Source organism: Artemia franciscana, chromosome 14 (assembly GCF_032884065.1).
Source record: "Artemia franciscana chromosome 14, ASM3288406v1, whole genome shotgun sequence".
NCBI classification, from domain to species: domain Eukaryota; kingdom Metazoa; phylum Arthropoda; class Branchiopoda; order Anostraca; family Artemiidae; genus Artemia; species Artemia franciscana.
The window spans coordinates 8,131,972-8,154,300 of record NC_088876.1 but is presented as its reverse complement, the minus strand read 5'-3'; the positions used below and the strand labels follow the sequence as shown (position 1 = coordinate 8,154,300).

Below are 22,329 nucleotides of genomic sequence, written 5' to 3'. Positions count from 1 at the left end.
ATCGTGTAGAATAAAAGAATAAATAATACAGTCCGCCCGAATACGGATGAATCAGGGGCAAAAAAATACATATTAAAAAGAAAAGAAATTTCTGTGAGTAATAATCAGAAGAAAAATCAAACCGACTTTTTCTGAATGTTTCTGTTTTGTTAAGTGGGACGGACTAAAGGAAAATGTACATTAGGACAACCAAGTTTGTGCGTACAGGTGGCTGTCCGGCTACTCCATTCAGAAACAGAAAAATGAAGAGGGGCCGAGCTATGCAAAATTTTCGTGTCAAAATTGGTTGTTAGTCAAGAGTCGCGCAAAATTTTGAAGGTGTGGTCGTAATTTCACGAGTTTGGCCTACCGCTTGCTCTAAATAAGAAATTACAAAAGATATTTTTTTTAAATCCCTAAATACAAGGCCGGAAGGGCCGAATTCGAATATTGAAGTGAAAACAAATGCGATTAAAAAAATAGAAACTGGCAATGAATAACAAAAAAAAAAAAAAAAATCAGAATGAACAATCATTGGTCAGTCAATGAAATCTACTTGGGCCCGACTTAGAAAGAATCAGCTTTTCAAAACTAAATAAACAATATATCTATTTACTTTCCAAATGTTGATGAAATTCATTAAGAACCTCGAGAACATTCAGATTTCTTGTGGGCAGTAGACGCATATGATTCCAACAAAATCTAGCAATCCTGTGGTTATTTCGTTAGACTTAAAATCATAACCAAGCTATCAAATTTAAACATTTCGCGTGGCTTCGAGCTAATGGGAAAATTCGCTGAATCCGGCCTCAATTCTTTTACGTCATGATGATTCTATCATAATTATATTATTCTTATTTTCTAATTATTTTTAATTAAAAAGTAAGAATGTAACTATATATGTTGTTTTATTTGGTAAGACTGTTGTATTTGTAATTATGTTTTTCGTAAAACTTAACAGGATTAGATGAACAAATTTGCAAATTGCTGTCACCCAACAAAATACCGAAAACCTTGTCATGTAAAAGAAACCAACACTTATCTCTCCTTAAATTTAACTTAAAAAGTCGAAGTTCAAATTAATTGCATACACACGTTTCTTTTTAAAGAATACTTTTTTTTCCTAACATGCAGCCAGTAGATGGCGCTATCGTATCAATAACTTTACACTTCAGTAATAAAAAATCTACATTTGCAACAGCGCCACTATTTCAGCACTGCCATGCGGATTGATTTGTATCAGTTCCCCAAATTCCTCATTATCAACACATATTACATCATTATTTGCGAAAAAAAAAAATCTTGGTGATTTTTTTTTTCCAGATTCAGGCTCGTGGGCTATAGTTTTGAGTCTCTTTTCTTCACTATTAGACAGATAAGAAGGCCAGAAATTTGACAAAAATTTATTTAAAACTTTGTTCCCGATTGATTCAGCCCCGTTGACTAGAATTTGGAATGCTCTTCCCCATAAATTCATAGGCTAGAGTTTTTAGAATTTCTATTTCTTGACAGGTTTTTCAACAAGAGGAAAGTGCACAAAAGGCCCTGTAAAGCTGAGCGCAAATCTAGACCAGGGGGGGACCCCCCCCCCCCCCTTGCAGTAGAAATAAGTAGTGGAGAGCAGGTTAGTCTTGGAGTTTGAACGGTGTGGCATTTGATCCGTCATTTTTTGTTTTATTTTGTGGCCTCCCAATTTACCTTCAGCGTTGAACTTATTTTTCCCTACTTTTTGCTATGTTTTCTTTATTCCTCTGACATATCCTAAATTATAGATTACTTTCATGTATATTCCCCCAATAATATTTCATTAGATGCTATTTATGCAACATAAGCTTTATTCTTCGTTCAAATTGCTACCTTGATTTACACACACATATTATATTATGTCTCGTAAACTACATGTTCCCTTTGAAACCAAGTGATTTTGCGACAAGTCTGTTGTTGTTACCAAAAGGACAAAATACTTATATCCTTGGATTTACTACTCTCAGATATATCCATTCACCAAGCTAGAACCATATTATTACTACTACTCATTCTTGGAGAAAGACGTAAATTTGCTTTCAAGATAGAATTTTTTTTTATCAGTTTTCAACTCATGTTCAACGCACTTTCTACTTAAAAAAGAATACACGCCAAATTAAAAAAAAACGTAAGTCAATAGATGGATAGAAATGGGTTTTAGTCACAAAATAACAGCAAAATTGTCGTCTTCATCATAGACCTCAATTGGGGTGGAGAGGAGACAAAGGGGAAGTCACTCCCCCAAGAATTCAAATAATATTATAATTAATTACGTAAATCCAAAAATGATAACTGGTGTGAAACTGTTTCCAGGATCGATTTTGTTGTCAAAAGATAAAATTGGACTAGGTTAAGAGGTACATTTTAATTTAATTTTTTTTTTATCAGACTAACGTCCATGGGGCAAAAATTTTAATAGCGCTAATTTTGTTTGAAATTGATAGGGTAAGGTTAATGTACAAAATCAATAGGCACCACGCACACCGGGCGCTAAGAATTCACCGATGAGCCTCCGCTACTGGAAGATCCACGACTCCGGGAGGTGGATTCCCTTTTGCCCCCCAAAGAAAATACTGATGTTACGCCATATCTTTCACTGATTTATTGAAACCATAGGAGAGCAGAATATAAGACAGGTCCAATTGCACAGGAAACTTCAACCTCAATTAAAGAACTGGGTTTAATAAGAGAATCACTCAAAATCCCTACTATCATTTAAATGCACATAATTACCACACTAACTTATAAATACATGAGCAAAGGCATCTCTTGTGGTAGTATCATACCCCCTCAACCCAATACGCCAATCTAGTCGGTAAAAAGAGAAAAAATTAAAAACTGGATATCAATCAGATAATGTAGTGGTTTTCCGCATGGGAAAAACAAAAAAGTCTATAAAACTGACAAGCAATTTGGAAAATTCAAGGCTCTCCCAACTATTCTTGCTAGTAACGCTTATACCTACGGGGACACCCCTCTCCCATAAACTAAGAATATTTTCTAAGAAACTTCTGCACGTGTTTAATAGCAAAACCTTACCGTGCTATTATTATTATCAGCCTCTGGGTTATTATTAAACTTACAGTGTAATTAGAGCGGGCAAGGCTGAGTAGTCATCAAAATAAATCTTCTAAAAAATATTCTGCCAGAGGTTTCTCCACTTATGAGGACCCTCCCTCCTCGCCAAAAACTAAGCATAGTTTGTAAAAGATTTCTGCATCTTTTTAAAGGCACAAGCTTGCTGCGTTGAGCTTACAACGCAATTAAAAAACTTACCCAGCATGTAGCGAAACTGATAAGCCCTTTAAATAAAATCCATCACATCTCTGGTGGTTTCAAATATAATAAATGGATTACCTAGGACGACCCCCCTCCCATCCACGACACATTTTTTTTTAAGAAACTTCTGCATATCTTTTATAGTAAAAACTCACCGTAGTTAGATTCTTTGCAAGGAACTCCGTGCACTGATTCTCTAATCGGGGCAGTTGAAAAATCCTAGCCGTTCGAATCAAAGGCACGACACATTCATCATTTACCACTGTTGCCAAGAAATGTCCGCAAAGCTTCTTCAAACCAGGTAAGAGATACACATCTGCTGCACATAGGACGTCATATACAATCTCTTCCGTGAACTACCGAAACAGAAAAAAAGGTTATTGTATCAAATCGTGCCTAGGACTGGGTTTTAATAGGAGTCAAATTTGGCATTGGTAGCAGTCAATTAGGATAAATTCTACAATTCCTGTTGCTTTGCAACAGACATTCCTACAGATTCCTCACATTCATCCTTTGAAAAAGCTGAAAAAAATTCGCAAAATTGCGGAAAAATCTTGGGTCCTGCTCTTAGGTTACGATTTTTCATTAATTCTAAAAAAAGGAAATTTTGCGTCATTTTCATCAGGATTTTTTACACAAAAAAACATTGGTCAGACAGATCTATCGCTCAGACTGTTCAGAGTTCAATCTGTTTGCTTCAGTTTTGCAGAAGTAGTTCATTACATATTACACGGGCTGGGGAATAGGAACCAAAATGCAAGCCAAGTTCTTTCAAAAAGTATTTTCCAAATCTAGCGAGGGAGGAGGGTGCGATTTTTTCATATCTTCTAATGAGAACACCATACAAGATATTTTTCAAGACATAGGAGGAATAAAAATGTAGCCCTACATTTTGAAAAAAAATTTACCGTCAAAAAGAGTATATTTATCTTGTACATTTTCAGTTTTTATGAGACCTTCTTCTGACAAAAAAAAAAACAAATAATTTGTGTGATACTGGAATTTGAACTAAAAATGACCGAGCTGGTCATTGGGTTTTGACTTGCCATCGGTCATTGGCAAGCTGATCAAATGGCTTACCTATTGGAAAGTCTAATTAGAAACGAACTTTCCAGTCTTCCTGGAAAGTTCATCAAAAGGAAGACTCAACAGAACCAATTTAAAGAAAAAACCTATTTTTTTTTTTACCAGAGAGTACAGAGGAAGCTTCTTTTAAGCACGACTTCACAGACTAGACAAACAGCTTTTAAACACTGATCGAAAACCATTTAAAACGAACTAGATTCTAAAAGCAACCCACAGTGATTTCAGTATTTCCATGGTGATCTCACAAGTAATTAAAATAAACTAGATCCTAAAAACAAACCACAGTGATCCATGGTTGATTCCGCTAGTGATCCAACAGTATTTCCACTAGTACTAAAAAACAAATTAGACCCCAAAAACAAGCCACGGTGATTCCAGCAGTTTTTAGAATAAATTAGATCTTAAAAGCAAACCACAGCGATTACAGTACCGATTCCACAGTAATTCCATTACTGAATTCACAAGTAATTGAAATAAACTAGATCCTAAACACAAACCGATCCATGGCGGATTCCATTAGTGATCCAGCAGTATGCCCACTAGTACTTGAAATAAACTAGACCCCAAACACAATCCACGGTGATTTCAACAGCATTTAAAAGAAACTAGATCCTGAAAACAAGCCACAGTGATTGTAGCAGTGATTCCGCAATAATTCCACTAGTGATCCCACAATTAATTAAAATAAGCTAGATTCTAGAAACAAGCCACAGCGATTCCACTATAGATCCGACAGTGAGTCCACTAGAATTCAAAATAAAGTAGGTCCTAAAGGCAAGCCACTGTGATTCTATTAGAGGTCCAATAATGATCCCAATAGTATTATAAATAGACTAGATTCTAGAAACACGCCACGGTGATTCCACTAAAGATCGAATAGTGAGTCCACTAGCATTTAAAATAAACTAGGTCCTAGAGAAAAGCCACTGTGATTCCACAAGAGACCCAACAATGATTCCGCTAGTATATTAATAAGCTACATCCTAAAAACAAGCCACCGTGATTCCACTAGAGATCCAATAGTGATTCCATTAGTATTGAAAATAAACTAGATCATAAAAAAATGCCGCCATGATTCCAATAGAGGTCAAACAATGATCCCACTATAGACCCAAAAGCGATTCCACTTGCATTTAAAATAAAAATAGACACTAAAAACAAGCCACTGTGATTCCAAACGTAATTAAAGTAAAATGGATCCTAAGAAAAAGTCACAATGATTCCACTAGCATTTAAAATAAACCAAATCCTAACATCAAGCCGCTGTGATTCCACTAGTGATTCCAAACGCAATTAAAATAAAATGAATTCTAAGAAAAAGTCACAATGATTCCACTAGCATTTAAAATAAACCAAATCCTAAAACCAAGCCACTGTGATTCCACAAGAGACCCAACAATGATTCCGCTAATATTTTAATAAGCTAGATCCTAAAAACACGCCACCGTGATTCCATTAGAGATCCAACAGTGATTCCATTAGTATTTAAAATTAACTAGATCATAAAAAAATGCCACCATGATTCCAATAGAGGTCAAACAATGATCCCACTATAGACCCAAAAGCGATTCCACTTGCATTTAAAATAAAAATAGATACTAAAAACAAGCCACTGTGATTCCACTAGTGATTCCAAACGTAATTAAAATAAAATGGATCCTAAGAAAAAGTCACAATGATTCCACTAGCATTTAAAATAAACCAAATCCTAAAACCAAGCCACTGTGATTCCACAAGAGACCCAACAATGATTCCGCTAGTATATTAATAAGCTAGATCCTAAAAACAAGCCACCGTGATTCCACTAGAGATCCAACAGTGATTTCATTAGTATTTAAAATAAACTAGATCATGAAAAAATGCCACCATGATTCCAATAGAGGTCAAACAATGATCCCACTATAGACCCAAAAGCGATTCCACTTGCATTTAAAATAAAAATAAATACTTAAAACAAGCCACTGTGATTCCACTAGTGATTCCAAACGCAATTAAAGTAAAATGGATCCTAAGAAAAAGTCACAATGATTCCACTAGCATTTAAAATAAACCAAATCCTAAAACCTAGCCACTCTGATTCCACAGGAGACCCAACAATGATTCCGCTAGTATATTAATAAGCTAGATCCTAAAAACAAGCCACCGTGATTCCACTAGAGATCCAACAGTCATTCCATTAGTATTTAAAATTAACTAGATCATAAAAAAATGCCACCATGATTCCAATAGAGTTCAAACAATGATCCCACTATAGACCCAAAAGCGATTCCACTTGCATTTAAAATAAAAATAGATACTAAAAACAAGCCACTGTGATTCCACTAGTGATTCCAAACGTAATTAAAATAAAATGGATCCTAAGAAAAAGTCACAATGATTTCACTAGCATTTAAAATAAGCCAAATCCTAAAACCAAGCCACTGTGATTCCACAAGAGACCCAACAATGATTCCGCTAGTATATTAATAAGCTAGATCCTAAAAACAAGCCACCATGATTCCAAAAGAGATCCAACAGTGATTTCATTAGTATTTAAAATAAACTAGATCATGAAAAAATGCCACCATGATTCCAATAGAGGTCAAACAATGATCCCACTATAGAACCAAAAGCGATTCCACTTGCATTTAAAATAAAAATAAATACTAAAAACAAGCCACTGTGATTCCACTAGTGATTCCAAACGTAATTAAAATAAAATGGATCCTAAGAAAAAGTCACAATGATTACACTAGCATTTAAAATAAACCAAATCCTAAAACCAAGCCACTGTGATTCCACAAGAGACCCAACAATGATTCCGCTAGTATATTAATAAGCTAGATCCTAAAAACAAGCCACCGTGATTCCACTAGAGATCCAATAGTGATTCCATTAGTATTGAAAATAAACTAGATCATAAAAAAATGCCACTATGATTCCAATAGAGGTCAAACAATGATCCCACTATAGACCCAAAAGCGATTCCACTTGCATTTAAAATAAAAATAAATACTAAAAACAAGCCACTGTGATTCCAAACGTAATTAAAATAAAATGGATCCTAAGAAAAAGTCACAATGATTCCACTAGCATTTAAAATAAACCAAATCCTAAAACCAAGCCACTGTGATTCCACAAGAGACCCAACAATGATTCCGCTAGTATATTAATAAGCTAGATCCTAAAAACAAGCCACCGTGATTCCACTAGAGATCCAACAGTGATTTCATTAGTATTAAAATAAACTAGATCTTTAAAAAAGCCACCATTATTCCACTAGAGATCCAATAGTGATCCCACCAGCATTCAAAATAAACTACATCCTAAAAGCAAGCCACTGAGAATCTACTAGAAATCCAAAAGCGATTCAAAACATAATTAAGCATTTAAAATCTTAAAAACAAGTCACAGTGAATAATCTAGAAATTCAACTGTGATTCCAAACGTAACTGAAATAAATTTGATCCTAAAAATAAGCCCCAGTGATTCGACTAGTGATTCCAATAGTATTTAAAATAAACCATAAACGCTGTGATTCCACTAGAGATCCAACAGCGATTCCACTAGTATTTAAATAAACTAGGTCCTAAAAACAAACCACCATGATTTCACTGGTGATTCCACAATAATTCTATTAATGATTCCAAACGTATTTAAAATAAACTAGATCCTAAAACAATGCAATATGCTACTCACCTGAACTGAGTTTTCGTAGATATAATGGACAATACAAGCAAAAACTTTAGCCTCAACATCATGTAAGTTAATGTACATAATCCCTTGGGAATAGTCCTGTAGTGACTCATTAAAGTGGTCGGATAGAAGTGCTCGGAAATATTCACTCCTTCCACTGAAAAACACCTAAAGAAAAATAAATATAAATAATTACATTACTTCTTTGGATCATATATACTTAAAAGAATTATATAAGTTCTTTTGTATCCTATTTCTGTTTTAAACGATGGAAGATTAAAGGAGTGAAATGAGAAACAAACATATAAAAGCTACATTTTTTAAATTCATTCATATTTCCGATATAAATTTCCCGATGGGTGAGGGAATTTCCGGGGAAGGGTGCATTTTTCGATTGACCATGGGGGTAATTCTAAGAAGGAGCTTTCCGGGGAAACTCCCTAGGAGTAGGAATACACCTAGCACCACTAAAACATGGTGCCCTTTCATGTTGGTATTGGCGATGTCAGCACACAAATTTAAGCTACGCAAAATGTTGAGGGGGAAATTTGTAGGAGATGTTAACTGGTGGTGTTTAAGACATCCTCAAAGACAAAATAGTCCATTGTATGGCTTTCCTGATTGTGACCAACTAATTAACTAGCAGATTATTTTTTCAGATCATGGCTTTGCCCGATCCCAGTTAATTTTTTTAAAGAATGACAACACTACTTTCGCCTACTCTTGTTTCAAATTTCACAATAACTATCTTAGAATATGAGATACTAGAGATGTCACTTTTTTACCTTTTTTGTAGTGTCACTATAAATAAATAGATAATATGAATCTCTCTTATTTTCTGTTACTTTTAACTTTTACTCAGCCGTCAAAACCTGATTTGACAAATTCTTAAATACGATTGTAAAATTGAGTACGGGGACATACGACTATGTACATTACAAAGAGTATGTGCATGAATTGAGACATCGCACTTGTATTTCCAATGAAAAGAGTCTTCAATTTTGAAACTGGTACAATTTCCAATGGAACATTTTTAGAAAATGGAGACATACTGCAACTAATTAACCGGGCCTGAAAGATGGAAGCTGCGAAAAGAGTGATATTTGGTATTCCGGATAAGATGTTCTGGATTGCGAGGTAACCACCCTCGTTCTTTGTCATCCACATTTAAAACTATTTGAAAAAGAAAGGATAAATCTACCTAAACTTTGTTTCTTGGCTTTTGATAAATCAAGTCTGTCTACATGATTTTCGTTCGTTTTTGTTTTTCTTGTTAAGTTTTGTATGATTTATTTTTTCCAATAGGACACTCAGCTATACTGAACATATACATATACACAAGTGTATTCAAAAGCCATTGACCATATACACAGAATAAAAAAAAAAAAAACGTATATTGAAAAAAATTAAATAATAACACTCAACACATTGAAATCATAACTTCCGTGTCTCTAAAACATTCTCTATAAAACTTTCTGCCGCAATAATTAGTTCCCTAGAAGAGGTATCCAAGATACCAAGCAGACGCGGTGCATCCCCATAAAAAAGCTGTTCCTTAAATTCTTCAAACTTTGGAAGTTACTCAGAAAATGTTCCAGGTCATCCTCATACTCCCCAAAAAGGGGGTAAGCACATCCACATCCCAGACCACCTTCATCATAAGAATCCCAGTGCCCCCTACAAAATGGCTCACAATTTGCTCGCCTTTGCAACCAGCTCTTCAGTGCCGATTGCCCCACGAAAGGTTCCGCCTCTCCATATACTACTTTTATCTGCTTATGAAATTTTAGAGCACATGCCTCCTCAATACCAGGAAACCAAACCTGAAGCTCCTGGTCCTTGAATCCAACATCTAAGGAAAATCATCAACATCAGATTTACAATGAGACCCTTGCCCTCATTCAATGCCCACGAAAAGCCAGCATTATCCAACAGGGGTTTAACCTGTTTTGGCCATGTTGCCTTTTTAGAATATTTCAAAATCTCACAGTAAGTCGCCTTCGCTAGAAGGCTGTCGGGCAAACGTCATATCTGTAACCAAGTATAATCATCTTATGACAAAAATTTGGTACACCCAGGTCACCTTTAAGAACAAAATGAGTAAGATTATTTTGTTGACCTAGTTATGGACTCCGATTGTCTTACCATAGTACCCCCCTCCCCAGCTCGCAACCCTAATGGGCAACTGGTACAAACGTGAAATTAATATAGTGAATATTCACCCTCTTGAGACAATATAGGAAAATCCACAACGGAAACTAAGTAAACTAAGTATAATTTAGTCAAGAATTTTTAAACAAGAACTTAACACATAATAACAATTAAAGAAACGGCTTGAACTAGGTCATCAAAAAGTAAATAAAGATAAAATTACTTGACTAAAAATTGAAAATGGCAAAGTTATTTGATCAAGAATAAAAAATGTCGAAAATACTAGAACAAAAATTAAAATGGCGAAGCTACCTGAAAGGAGTCAAGAAAAAACGGATCATCACAAAAGTCAGCTTCTCATAGAAACATAGAAACTCTCATGTTGATTTCGACACTTTCTACTTTTGAAAGACAATTAGGCATTGCATAGGCGATGCCTGCTCCATAGAAGTCCAATTGCCCTCTTAATTCCCTGTTTCTATTTTGATTGGAGGAAAGTCCTAAAATATTCTTATTCGTGATTTGTGTGTACAGCAGAAAAAGGGCTACAATATTGATTGTGTAACGATGTGTCGCATCCCAGTGACCTCTTTTGGAGTTCCCTTCAATATTAAAAAGGATCAACGAAAAGAATCCATTTTTAAAATAAGACATTTTAAATCCGTTCTGAAATCAAATTTGTGCTTCAACTTCACATCATCTTCAACAGACCCATTAGCGACCATCTTTTGAGAATCTTCAGAATATCTTCTGCACTTTACTTATAGTGTCATCAAATTTTAAATCGTGGTAATCCTTTCTCAGTCTCAGTCTCATTATTCGTAAAGCTTACTGTCAGCCTCTAATGACATACAGTCAGCCAGTCGGGTACCAAAACAATCCGTTGGCAATTTCTCTGGAAAACATCCAGCAATCCTGTCTTTCGGAGCTCAAGTGCTTCAGAGCCATACTTGACCACTTTCCTCACTGTAGCTATTAGTAAGAGTACCTAGGTAATTGAAGCTTTGGTCAATTTTCTCGTTAGCTACGACCACCTCTCTAGCTCCACATATTCCAAGTATTAGCAGCTTAGTCTTCTTAACATTAATTTTCAAGCCTATTCAAACAAATCAAATTTCGAACAGGGCAGCAAGAAGTCCCTGGGACTTCTTTCAACTCTCCTATTACCTCCAACTCATTCTATATTCATGCCTTCGAATACTATGCTACTACGGCGAGGCAACTAGCAATAGCAACTTAGTTACGAAGAGGTTTTTCAGCCCCCCCCCCCAAAAAAAAAAAACTTAAAAAATATTCATTAATCAGAATCCAGTGCAAATGAAGAGTCATTTACTAGTACATAATTTCATGATGTGGTGCCAGTCCTCAAGGTCACCCGTAGCGACAGTTTCGGTTAGGCAAACACGGGAAAGGCCCATCCTGACGCCACCACAAGGCCCCCCAAGCAGATTTCCCTCTCGGGGGTAGGGACGGAGGACAGGGGTCATAACTATCGTATTCTCACTAAAGAGTTTGTTATAGTAGCCTGCAAAACCTTGTTTCACTTCCACCCCTTTACAAATTTTACAGTTTATCCAAATTTGAAAAAGAAAGATGAGAAAAGAGTAATAGATGAACGACAGAGGGCTTGAGAAAGATCCCACACCACTGAAAGAGCAGAAAAATATGCTCAACGATAGAAGATCTTCAAAATTTTGATTTTTTATAGAAAGTCATTGGCTCTCATTTTTGAAAAACTAAACTTCCATAAAAGAAAACATAAATGGAAATTTTAAACAATGCAATTCCTTTCTCAAATTAATTAAAAATGCCACAGTTTCCCTATATTTTCCTCTCAAAGCAAAAAAAAATTAAAGAAAAAACTCACTCTATGGCACATAAAGCGATGACCTTGAACGAAGAAGCAAACGTCTACAAAAGTTGATGGCACAGATGGCATTAGAGGCAGCTCGGAGCCAACAATCCAATCACTAAGTTCTGAGGGAAGAGCTTGCTCTGCCAAAACACCTAAATCTTGCTGCAATTCTGAGGAGAGTGCTGGCTTCTCAACCAGCACAGTTGTAACTTTTGTACCAGGTTTTGTACATGCTGTAAATAAGATTTAAAAATGCTGTAAAAATAATGTACATGCTGTAAATAAGATTTAAAAATGCTGTAAAAATAATGTACATGCTGTAAATAAGATTGAAAAATCTGGCTAAGCAAAATGAGAATATGGAAAAATCAGAAATCCGGTTAAGGATATCTGTACATCTGGAAAAGTGAAAAATCCAGATTCAAAACTCTGTAGAAAGACTAACTACAATTTGAATAATGTACAGTTTTGAAAATAGAACTGAATGGAAATCTTCTGGTTTGACCGATTAGACGTAAATAAAAATGGAAAAATTGGGAAATTGTTCATTCCTTGTATCAATTTCCCATGTAAAATTTCTGGAGCCTTTGAAAAATCGGGATAAGGTCTTCATTCCTTGCATCAATTTCCCATGTAAACTTTCTGGAGCCTTAGTTATCTGTGCATTTTATCACAAGATGATGATGGAGATGCCATTCGATAGCGAAGATTAGGCTCTTGAGTATTTTGATTTTAATTCTTTTTCATTAAAAAAATAAATATTGCAAAAACATGAAATATTTCCGAAAAGTAGGGTCTCGTCAGGAGTCTTGCATATCTTTAGTCTCCGTCGAAATTAAACAAATTATAGACCATTGTATTCTCCACTTTCTGATCTAAATGATCGTTAGATTAGAATTGTAATTTTTTTTCGTAGTTTTCTTATAAAAGCATGACTTCTGGAGAAAACAGAAAAACTAGGTTTCTTAGCGGCTGATAAATATCTCGGTTTTCACCAGGTGGCTCCAAGAAAGTGGGGGGCAAAGGTGGTGGAATCCAAATTTCTTTCAAGATATACATCTGTACGAAGGAACGGAGTGAATTTTCGGAACGAAAGTTTAAATAATAAAGGCAACAAGAAACTAGCTGAGAACGATAGGAGGCGAAGGTTGGGACAGTTCTGAAGTTTTTTTGCGTAGGGAGGGTCGCAGGGAGGGGAACTTTTCGAGAAGCAGGAATCTTTTGAGGGGGTAGGGATTTTCCAAATGTTTTTATATTTAAAAATACAATCGTTACTAATACACGGGGGAATTTTCTACGGGAGGAATTTTCCACGGAAGAAGGATCGATTTTTTTATGGTGAGAATTTTTAAAGGGGGCAAAAGGAGGGGGATGATTTTTCAAATAATTTTAAATCCAAAAATATTGTCACTAAAACGTATTGGAAAATTTGTAAGCTTCGGAGGAGAATTATACGCCGATAAGAAAAAGCTTGTTTCTCTTTTTAATAATTAGAAGATAATTTGACTTTTGTGTTTTATATTTATTTACTCGATAAAAATCGTATTTAGTCCTATTGCCAGGAAAACCATTGTAAAGACTTCGTAAGAGTCTAGCCTTTGTACCTTGAAAGTTTTCAGATTCCAGATTGAAACGATTACAATATTTCAGAATTTCACAAAGGAACACTAAAAACCCATCATTTCATCATAGTCTCAAGCTCCACACGGTGTAAACAAAGAAAGCTTTTTTAATCTTTTTCGGAAAACAACTTTAATTTTATTTCATTTTAGACAATTTATAAAGCAAATCATTAGGATATTGGAAGTCCGGATATTTGTGACTTATCAAATCAAAATGTTTATCCAAAATTAATTTTGCCAAAGTCGTAATCTACCTAGATCTTTTTCACACCGAAAAAGAACATTTATTTTATTACTACTACCACTACTACTAATAACTCACTGCCGCCTCAAGCCGCCTGAGGCCAACACAGCTACGCAAGCTCCTCCTTCAACCTCATCTATTTAAAGCCTCCCTCTTTACACCTTCCCAGGAAGTTCCCATTTCCTTTAAATCTTTATTTATGACATCCTCCCAACCCAGACAAGGACGACCTGCTTTCCGTGTAGTCTCAAACGGTTGGCCAAAAAGGACAATCTTCGGTAATTTTTCATCCTTCATCTGTAGAACGTGGCCTAGCCATCTCAACCTTTCTTTCATTATAGCCCTAGAAAGCAGGACTGAACCACATTTTTCGTACAACCTACTGTTTGAAATACGGTCAGTCAGCCGGGTACCCAGAACAATCCGTGGGCAATTTCCCTGGAAAACATCTAGTAAATGTTCATCCTCTTTTCGGAGCGCCCATGCTTCAGAGCCATATTTGACCAATGTCATCACTGTAGCTTCCAATATTCTAATCTTGGTTTGCACACTTATCCTTCTATTCTTCCAAACTTTTTTTAACCATGAAAAAACACCCTGTGCCTTAGTTATTCTACGTTTAACATCTTCACTGCTCCCTCCATCTTTACTAATAATACTACCAAGGTAACTGAAGAACAATCTTATCATACGAACAATAATCACCGAGTGAAGCTCGGTCCCCTGGTATAAAAATTAAAATCGTAGTTTTTCTGCAACAATGCGTAACATTTAATGCAAAGCAGTCAACAATCCCCGACTCGCTTCACAGCTATCAAACAGGAATGTCTTTTTCTGAAAGCTCGTAATGAGCTGTCAGCCAACAAACAAATTATGTTTTGTAACCCCTCCTACTCATGCTCAAGGCTTTCAACGTTCAAGAGTTTCCAATTTCAGCCAGCAGACGATTTGTGACACATATTAGCGGATGCGGGAGGAAGAAATGAATTTTACCAATGCTGCAACCTATCTCAATCGTTTTTTTTACACTGGGAACCCTTAGTTTGACAACTTTCGGAAAAAAAATATAGTACCGCTTTCGAGAAAAAATTTACAGATAAATAATATTGCTCGTTTAATAATACAAGACTTACTGACAGACCAAAATGCCTGTCGGAAAACAGAAATAAAAAAAAATATAGCACGCTACAATATTATCAAAAATAGCAACATATATTTTTATTTGATTTTTGTTCAACGCTTATTTTACAGACTATCACTTTCAACCCTTTTTGGTTCTAAGCCTGACAAGCGCAGGCGAGCATTTAGACTTTGGTAGATGACTAAAATATACATTAGTTTCTAACTTACCTAATATTTTCTTTTCCATCTACAGAATTTAAGGGAGAAAAAAAGGCCACAAATCAAATGAAAAAGTGGAAAAAACAACAAACTTTAAATAATAAAATTCTAATACTTTGACTCCACGTCCGGGAGCTTTTATCAACGGGGAAAAAAGTTAAAGTTAAATCAAATTAAATGGAATGTATAAAGAAAAAGACAAAACAAAAAAAACAAAACTAAACAAACAATTTTTTTTGTTCAACTTTTTGATTAATTTTTAATCAAACCCATTTTTTCTTTCTTAAATTCTGTAAATGGAAAAGCAGTGTGATCTAATTTTCTTTATTTGATTTTTTTTTACCAAATACTTTCCACTCCCAATTTCTAATTCTTTTCTGACTTACCAAAAGAGTCCACCTTTTTCACAGCCTCTTCTAGTTCATGTCTAAGGTCATTAAGTTTACACTGCTTGGCTAGACGTATGCAGTCCGCCACATCCTCCAGTTGAGAATCCAAACGAGCTGTATATAAAAATTGTAGAAGAGATCGGAATGCTTGAGGCTTCACCTAAGAACATAATTTCTAATTCACACAAATATTTAACAAAATTAACGGTAACTAAAAAAGCAACAATTTACATGCTGTTTGGCCATCGGGGGCTAGACGAAAAGAAAGTCGTCCCCAAATGGAATAGGAAGAGGTCATGTAAGGTGAAGCTTGAATAGATTAGGATGGAGAAGGACTGTGCACAGCTCAGTCCAAAATCCTATGTGCAAAGTGTGCTAGAGCTTTCAATTTTTGTTCAATTGAGGCTGCTTACAGTATTTTTGGGACTGTTGGTTCGATATATTCAAACCCCGGAAAAAAAAATGAAACAACAAATAAACACTAATCCGTCTCAGAGAAAACAAAATTCAAAATTATACATTTATGTAGGTCTTTAAACCTCAACAAGGTCTTTAAACCTCAACATATGTTGGGCTTTAAACCTCAACAAGAGTGTTCTCTGATATGTTAAGCAAAGCAAAGCACCACTACACAACAAGTTGTGTTTGAAAGTCATGTTCCATTGCACTGTTTACTGATAAATTTTTATTCTATGTTTTTAACCAGTTTGTACTTTCTTAATACAACTGATTCCGACTGATTTGAGACCCTATGCTCTAATGTAATGTGGTAAGGAATATCCTACCCCTTGTGGTGTGAAATGACCAAGCAAAAGGGAATTGCAGGCTCTGAATAGGGAAATGTGGTTGTAAGTATAGCGACTAGCCTTACTGGACTTATTTATTACAAAAGACAGTGTGTAGCAAAAAACGACTACTGGGAAGCTGCAGGAAGAGGTGAAGCTCGGAATAGATTGGGTTGGAAAAGGACTGTACGAAGCTATGTTGGCCTCAAGGGGCTTGGTTCTGCAGTGATTTGTTAGTAGTACTATAAACTACTACTACTCGGCTAGGACGACTAGCCGTACTTGTTGAGCGGTTAGTGCACTGGACTTGAAATCCTGAGAACAGGGGTTCGAGTCCTGGTGTCACTGGTTATTTGGTTTGGGACGGGAATCAATGGTGTGACTCTGTAAGCTTAGCCAGTGTCAATTTAGCTCTGAATGGGTACCTGGAGAAACCAGGAGGGAAAACACAGGAAGCTTCGGATGATTCGCCTCCAACTACGCGTAGCACTCCCAGTCGAAGGCAATGAATCAGGAGATCAGTACCTGCGTAACGCCGACCATTGATCAGCATGCGACAAGGTAAGTAAGCAGTATAAAGACAGGCATTTTTAAATTCAATAGTTAAGAAGAAGGCACCTCTACACTATCTACACTCTCAACTATTCGATGAACAAGACGTAAAATTCTAAGAATCTACATTACTTTTAGTTACATTATTTTGGAAAATGATTAATACTTAGTGGGCAAAGGGGGGGGGGGGGCAATATACAACTTTCAAATTAATGCAGGTAATTAGTGCTGCCATTTTGTCTCATAAAATCGAAGAGGAGAATTTTCAGGAGTTTAAATATATGGGGTTACATTCACTACACAACTCCACACTTTTTTCAATTACTTAGTGGGCAAGGAGACCTTGAAATATTTTTAGTTAATTAGTTGGTCAAATAATTTAATGAGCAAAAGGCAGAATACTGCGTCTTTCAAATATGCTTAATTAAACTAGCAGGGCGAGAAATTTCAAATCAATGCAAGTAATTAATGATTTTAGCTTCTAAAATCGAAGATGAATATTTTCTGTGGTTCAAATATTTGGTTTCAAATCACTACGTGCCTTTACACTTTTTGAATAAGTGAATGGGCAAAGGTCAAAGTTCCACAACAAACTAAAAATATCTTTGGATTCATTCTGTCATGAAGACAGTAATACGAATTAAATTGATTTTAATTCTCTAGAAAACCTAAAGCAAGCTCAGGTTTCATTAAAGCACTGTTCTGAATACAGACGAATATATAAATTTCTATATTAAATTCGAAAGATAAAAGAAGAGTTTAAGAAAGATTCAAAAACAAGTTGACAGAGGATTTTATTCGGCAAGGGCTAAGAAATAATAAGCTGGATTGAAAGCAATGTCGACAACATAGAGAAAAATAAACTGATCCATCAATTAAAAAACATGAGACTTTTATATACATTTTTTAAAATAAAATGTTTATATAAAACATTTGAGCCCTTCCATTTAACTGTGTAAAATGTAGTATTCTGCTGGCATGATGTGATACCACCAGCTAAGATGATCTACTTCACTAAACCCAGCCAGCTAAGATGATCTACTTCACTAAAAATGTAGTATTCTGCTGGCATCATGTGATACCACCAGCTAAGATGATCTACTTCACTAAACCCAGCCAGCTAAGATGATCTACTTCACTAAAGATGTAGTATTCTGCTGGCATCATGTGATACCACCAGCTAAGATGATCTACTTCACTAAACCCAGCCAGCTAAGATGATCTACTTCACTAAAAATGTAGTATTCTGCTGGCATCATGTGATACCACAAGCTAAGATGATCTACTTCACCAAAACCCAGCCAGCTAAGATGATCTACTTCACTAAAGATGTAGCATTCTGCTGGCATCATGTGATACCACCAGCTAAGATGATCTACTTCACTAAACCCAGCCAGCTAAGATGATCTACTTCACTAAAAATGTAGTATTCTGCTGGCATCATGTGATACCACCAGCTAAGATGATCTACTTCACTAAACCCAGCCAGCTAAGATGATCTACTTCACTAAAGATGTAGTATTCTGCTGGCATCATGTGATACCACCAGCTAAGATGATCTACTTCACTAAAAATGTAGTATTCTGCTGGCATCATGTGATACCACCAGCTAAGATGATCTACTTCACTAAACCCAGCCAGCTAAGATGATCTACTTCACTAAAAATGTAGTATTCTGCTGGCATCATGTGATACCACCAGCTAAGATGATCTACTTCACTAAACCCAGCCAGCTAAGATGATCTACTTCACTAAAAATGTACCACCATGTAAAATGTACCACCATGTAAAAATGTCATGTGATACCACCAGCTAAGATGATCTACTTCACTAAACCCAGCCAGCTAAGATGATCTACTTCACTAAAGATGTAGTATTCTGCTGGCATCATGTGATACCACCAGCTAAGATGATCTACTTCACTAAACCCAGCCAGCTAAGATGATCTACTTCACTTCCAAATCTTAGATGCACACAAAATGTATTTTGCTTAAAATATTGCATCGGTAATTCGAAAAGTACGTAGATTTAGCAATTTTCTGTAAAATGAGCCTTGAAAAAGTTCTCTAAGATCAATTTTTTTAAATTAATTTGCGCTAACGATTAATAACTAGTACACAAAGCATGAAATTACATTATTTTTATGAAGTGCGATTTTAAATACACGTAAATGAAAGTTACCTACCTTACCATTAACAGGTTTAGCCTGGCATTATGGAATCATACAAATACTAAAAATTGAAGCATTGAATGGGGTACAACAAGGCTCAGTGGTAAATAAAATTAGATCTTGGGGGTTCAGTTTTTCACCCTTGGTTTTTTGTTGTTGTCACTATGAATTATTTCAAAGTTTCCACTGTGCATCTGTCAACATTATGTCTTTCTAATAGATAGCTTTTAATTGTAGTAAAGTTTTATATAATTATTATAGTATATATAATATAGTATACAGTTTTATACAGTTATTACTATATAGTAATATAGTTTTATATTACTTATGAAACACGATGTATAGTTTATATATTTACTATTTTATGAAACGCGATTCTGAATAAGCGTAAATGAAAGTTACCTGCCTTATCATTAACAGGTTTGCCCTAGCATTATGGAGTCATACAAATAAACAAAATCAAAGTATTAAATGGGGAACAACAAGGCTCAGTGGCAAATAGAATTAGGTCTTGGGGGTTCGGTTTTTCACCCTTTGTTTTTTGTTGTTGTTAAAATGTATTATTTCAAAGTTTCAGTGCATCTGTCAATATTTTGTCTTTTTTATAGATAGCTTATAAGTATTATAGTATCGATAATATAATATACAAGTTTTATATAGTTATTACTATACAGTAATATAGTTTTATATTACTTCTATTGATAATAATTTTGTAATTAATTCCGGAAGACTTTGAAAAAAGAGCTAAGAGCTCATATGGCACTTGTGACGAGGCAAGAAGAGCTAAGAGCCAAGAGCTCATATGGTATGAGCTCTAAAAAAATTATAAGAATCAATAGATTGAATTAAAAGGAAAACCAGAGGCTTAATGCTGGTCAGGATTTAAAATAAGAGCTCTGAGTCACGATGTCCTTCTAAATATCAAAATTCATTAAGATCCGATCACCCACTCGTAAGTTATAAATACTTAATTTTTTCTAATTTTTCCTCTCCCTTTAGCCCCCCAGATGGTCTAGTCTGGGATAATGACTTTATCAAGTCAATTTGTGCAGCTCCCTGACACACCTACCAATTTTCATCGTCCTAGCACGTCCAGAAGCACCAAACTCGCCAAATCACTGAACCCCTCCCCCCAGCTCCCCCAAAGAGAGTGAATCCAGTACGGTTACGTCAATCACGTATCAAGGACATTTGCTTTTTCTATCCACCAAGCTTCATCCCGATTCCTCCACTCCAAGTGTTTTCCGAGATTTCTCCCTCCAACTCCCCCCAATGTCAAAAGATCTGGTCGGGATTTGAAATAAGAGCTATGATACACGAATCCCTTCTAAATATCAAATTTCATTAAGATCCGATCAGTAAGGTAAAAATACCCCAATTTTCACGTTTTCCAAGAATTCCGGTTTCCCCCTCCGACTCCCTCAATGTCACAGGATCTGGTCGGAATTTAAAATTAGAGCTTTAAAGCACAAAATCCTTCTAAATATCAAATTTCATTAACATCTGGTCACCATTTCGTAAGTTACAAATACCTCTATTTTCAAAATTACCCCCCCCCCCTAACTCCATCAAAGAGAGCAAATACGGTCCGGTTATGTCAGTCACGTATCTTAGACAGGTTTTTATCCTTCCCATCCAGTTTCATCCTGATCTCTCCACTTTAAGTATTTTCTAAGATTTCCCCCCCCCCCCAAATGACGCTGGATTCGGTTGAAATTTAAAATAAGAGATCTGAGTTACGAGGTCCTTCTAAATTTAAAGTTTCATGAAGATCCAATCACTCCTTCGTAAGTTAAAAATACGTCATTTTTTCTAATTTTTCAGAATCACCCCCCCCCCCTCCAATAGAGCGGATCCGTTCCAATTATGTAAATTACGTATCTAATACTTCTGCTTATTGTTCCCACCAAGTTTCATCTTAATCCCTCCAATCTAAGCGTTTTCCGTGATGTTAGGTTCCCCCACCCCAAATTCCCCCCAATGTCACCAGATCCGGTCGGTATTTGAAATAAGAGCTTTGAGACACGACATCCTTCTAAATATCAAATTTCATTGAGATCCAATCACCTGTTCGTAAATTAAGAATACCTCATTTTGTCTAATTTTTCAGAATTAACCCCCCCCCCCAACTACCCCAAAGAGAGAGGATCCGTTCCAGTTATGTCAATCATGTATCTAGAACTTGTGCTTATTTTTCCCACCAAATTTCATCCCAATCCCTCCACTCTATGTGTTTTCCAAGATTTTAGGTTCCCCCTCCCAGCTCCCCCAATGTCACCATATCCGGTCGGGATATAAAATAAGAGCTCTGAGACACGATATCCTTCCAAATGTCAAATTTCAATGAGATCCGATCACCCGTTCATAAATTAAAAATACCTCATTTTTCCTAATTTTTCAGAATTAACTCCCCCCCACAACTACCCCAAAGAGAGATCCGTTCCGGTTATGTCAATCATGTATCTAGGACTTGTGCTTATTTTCCCCACCAAGTTTCATGCCGACCCTTCCATTCTAAGTGTTTTCCAAGATTTTAGGGTTCCCCCTCCCAACCCCCCCCCCCAATGTCACCAGATCCGGTCGGAATTTAAAATAACAGCTCTGAGACACGATATCCTTCTAAATATCAAATTTCATTGAGATTCGATCAACCGTTCGTAACTTAAAAATACCTCATTTTTTCTATTTTTTCAGAATTACCCCCCCCCCCCAATTACCCCAAAGAGAGCGGATCTGTTCCGATTATGTCAATCATGTATCTGGGACTTGTGCTTATTTTTCCTATCAAGTTTCATCCCGATCCCTCCACTCTAAGTGTTTTCCAAGATTTTAGGTTCCCCTCTACCAACCCCCCAATGTCACCAGATCCAGTCAGAATTTAAAATAACAGCTCTGAGACACGATATCCTTCCAAAAATCAAATTTCATAAAGATCTGATCAACTGTTTGTAAGTTAAAAATACTTCAATTTTTCTATTTTTTCCGAGTTAACGCCCCCCCACTGCCTCCCCCCAGATGGACAAATCGGGAAAACTAATTTAATCTGGTCCGGTCCCTGATACACCTGCCAAATTTCATCGTCCTAGCTTACCTGGAAGTGCCTAAAGTAGCAAAACCGGGACAGACAGACCGACAGAATTTGCGATTGCTATATGTCACTTGGTAAATACCAAGTGC

The 22,329-nt window shown here is 36.0% G+C and overlaps 1 protein-coding gene across 2 annotated transcripts in view; it reads right to left on the bottom strand.

The window, feature by feature from the left end:
- Positions 1 to 22,329, bottom strand: part of LOC136035275 (ankyrin repeat and BTB/POZ domain-containing protein 1-like) — a 36,741-nt gene that overhangs the window by 2,481 nt on the left and 11,931 nt on the right. For both annotated transcript variants that reach the window (XM_065716950.1, XM_065716951.1), the window contains exons 4-7: positions 15,643 to 15,805; positions 12,062 to 12,282; positions 8,047 to 8,211; positions 3,438 to 3,638 (exon numbers count right to left, since the gene is read on the bottom strand). In XM_065716950.1, coding sequence (XP_065573022.1) covers positions 3,438 to 3,638; positions 8,047 to 8,211; positions 12,062 to 12,282; positions 15,643 to 15,805 — 750 coding nt within the window. The remainder of the gene's footprint in view (positions 1 to 3,437; positions 3,639 to 8,046; positions 8,212 to 12,061; positions 12,283 to 15,642; positions 15,806 to 22,329) is intronic.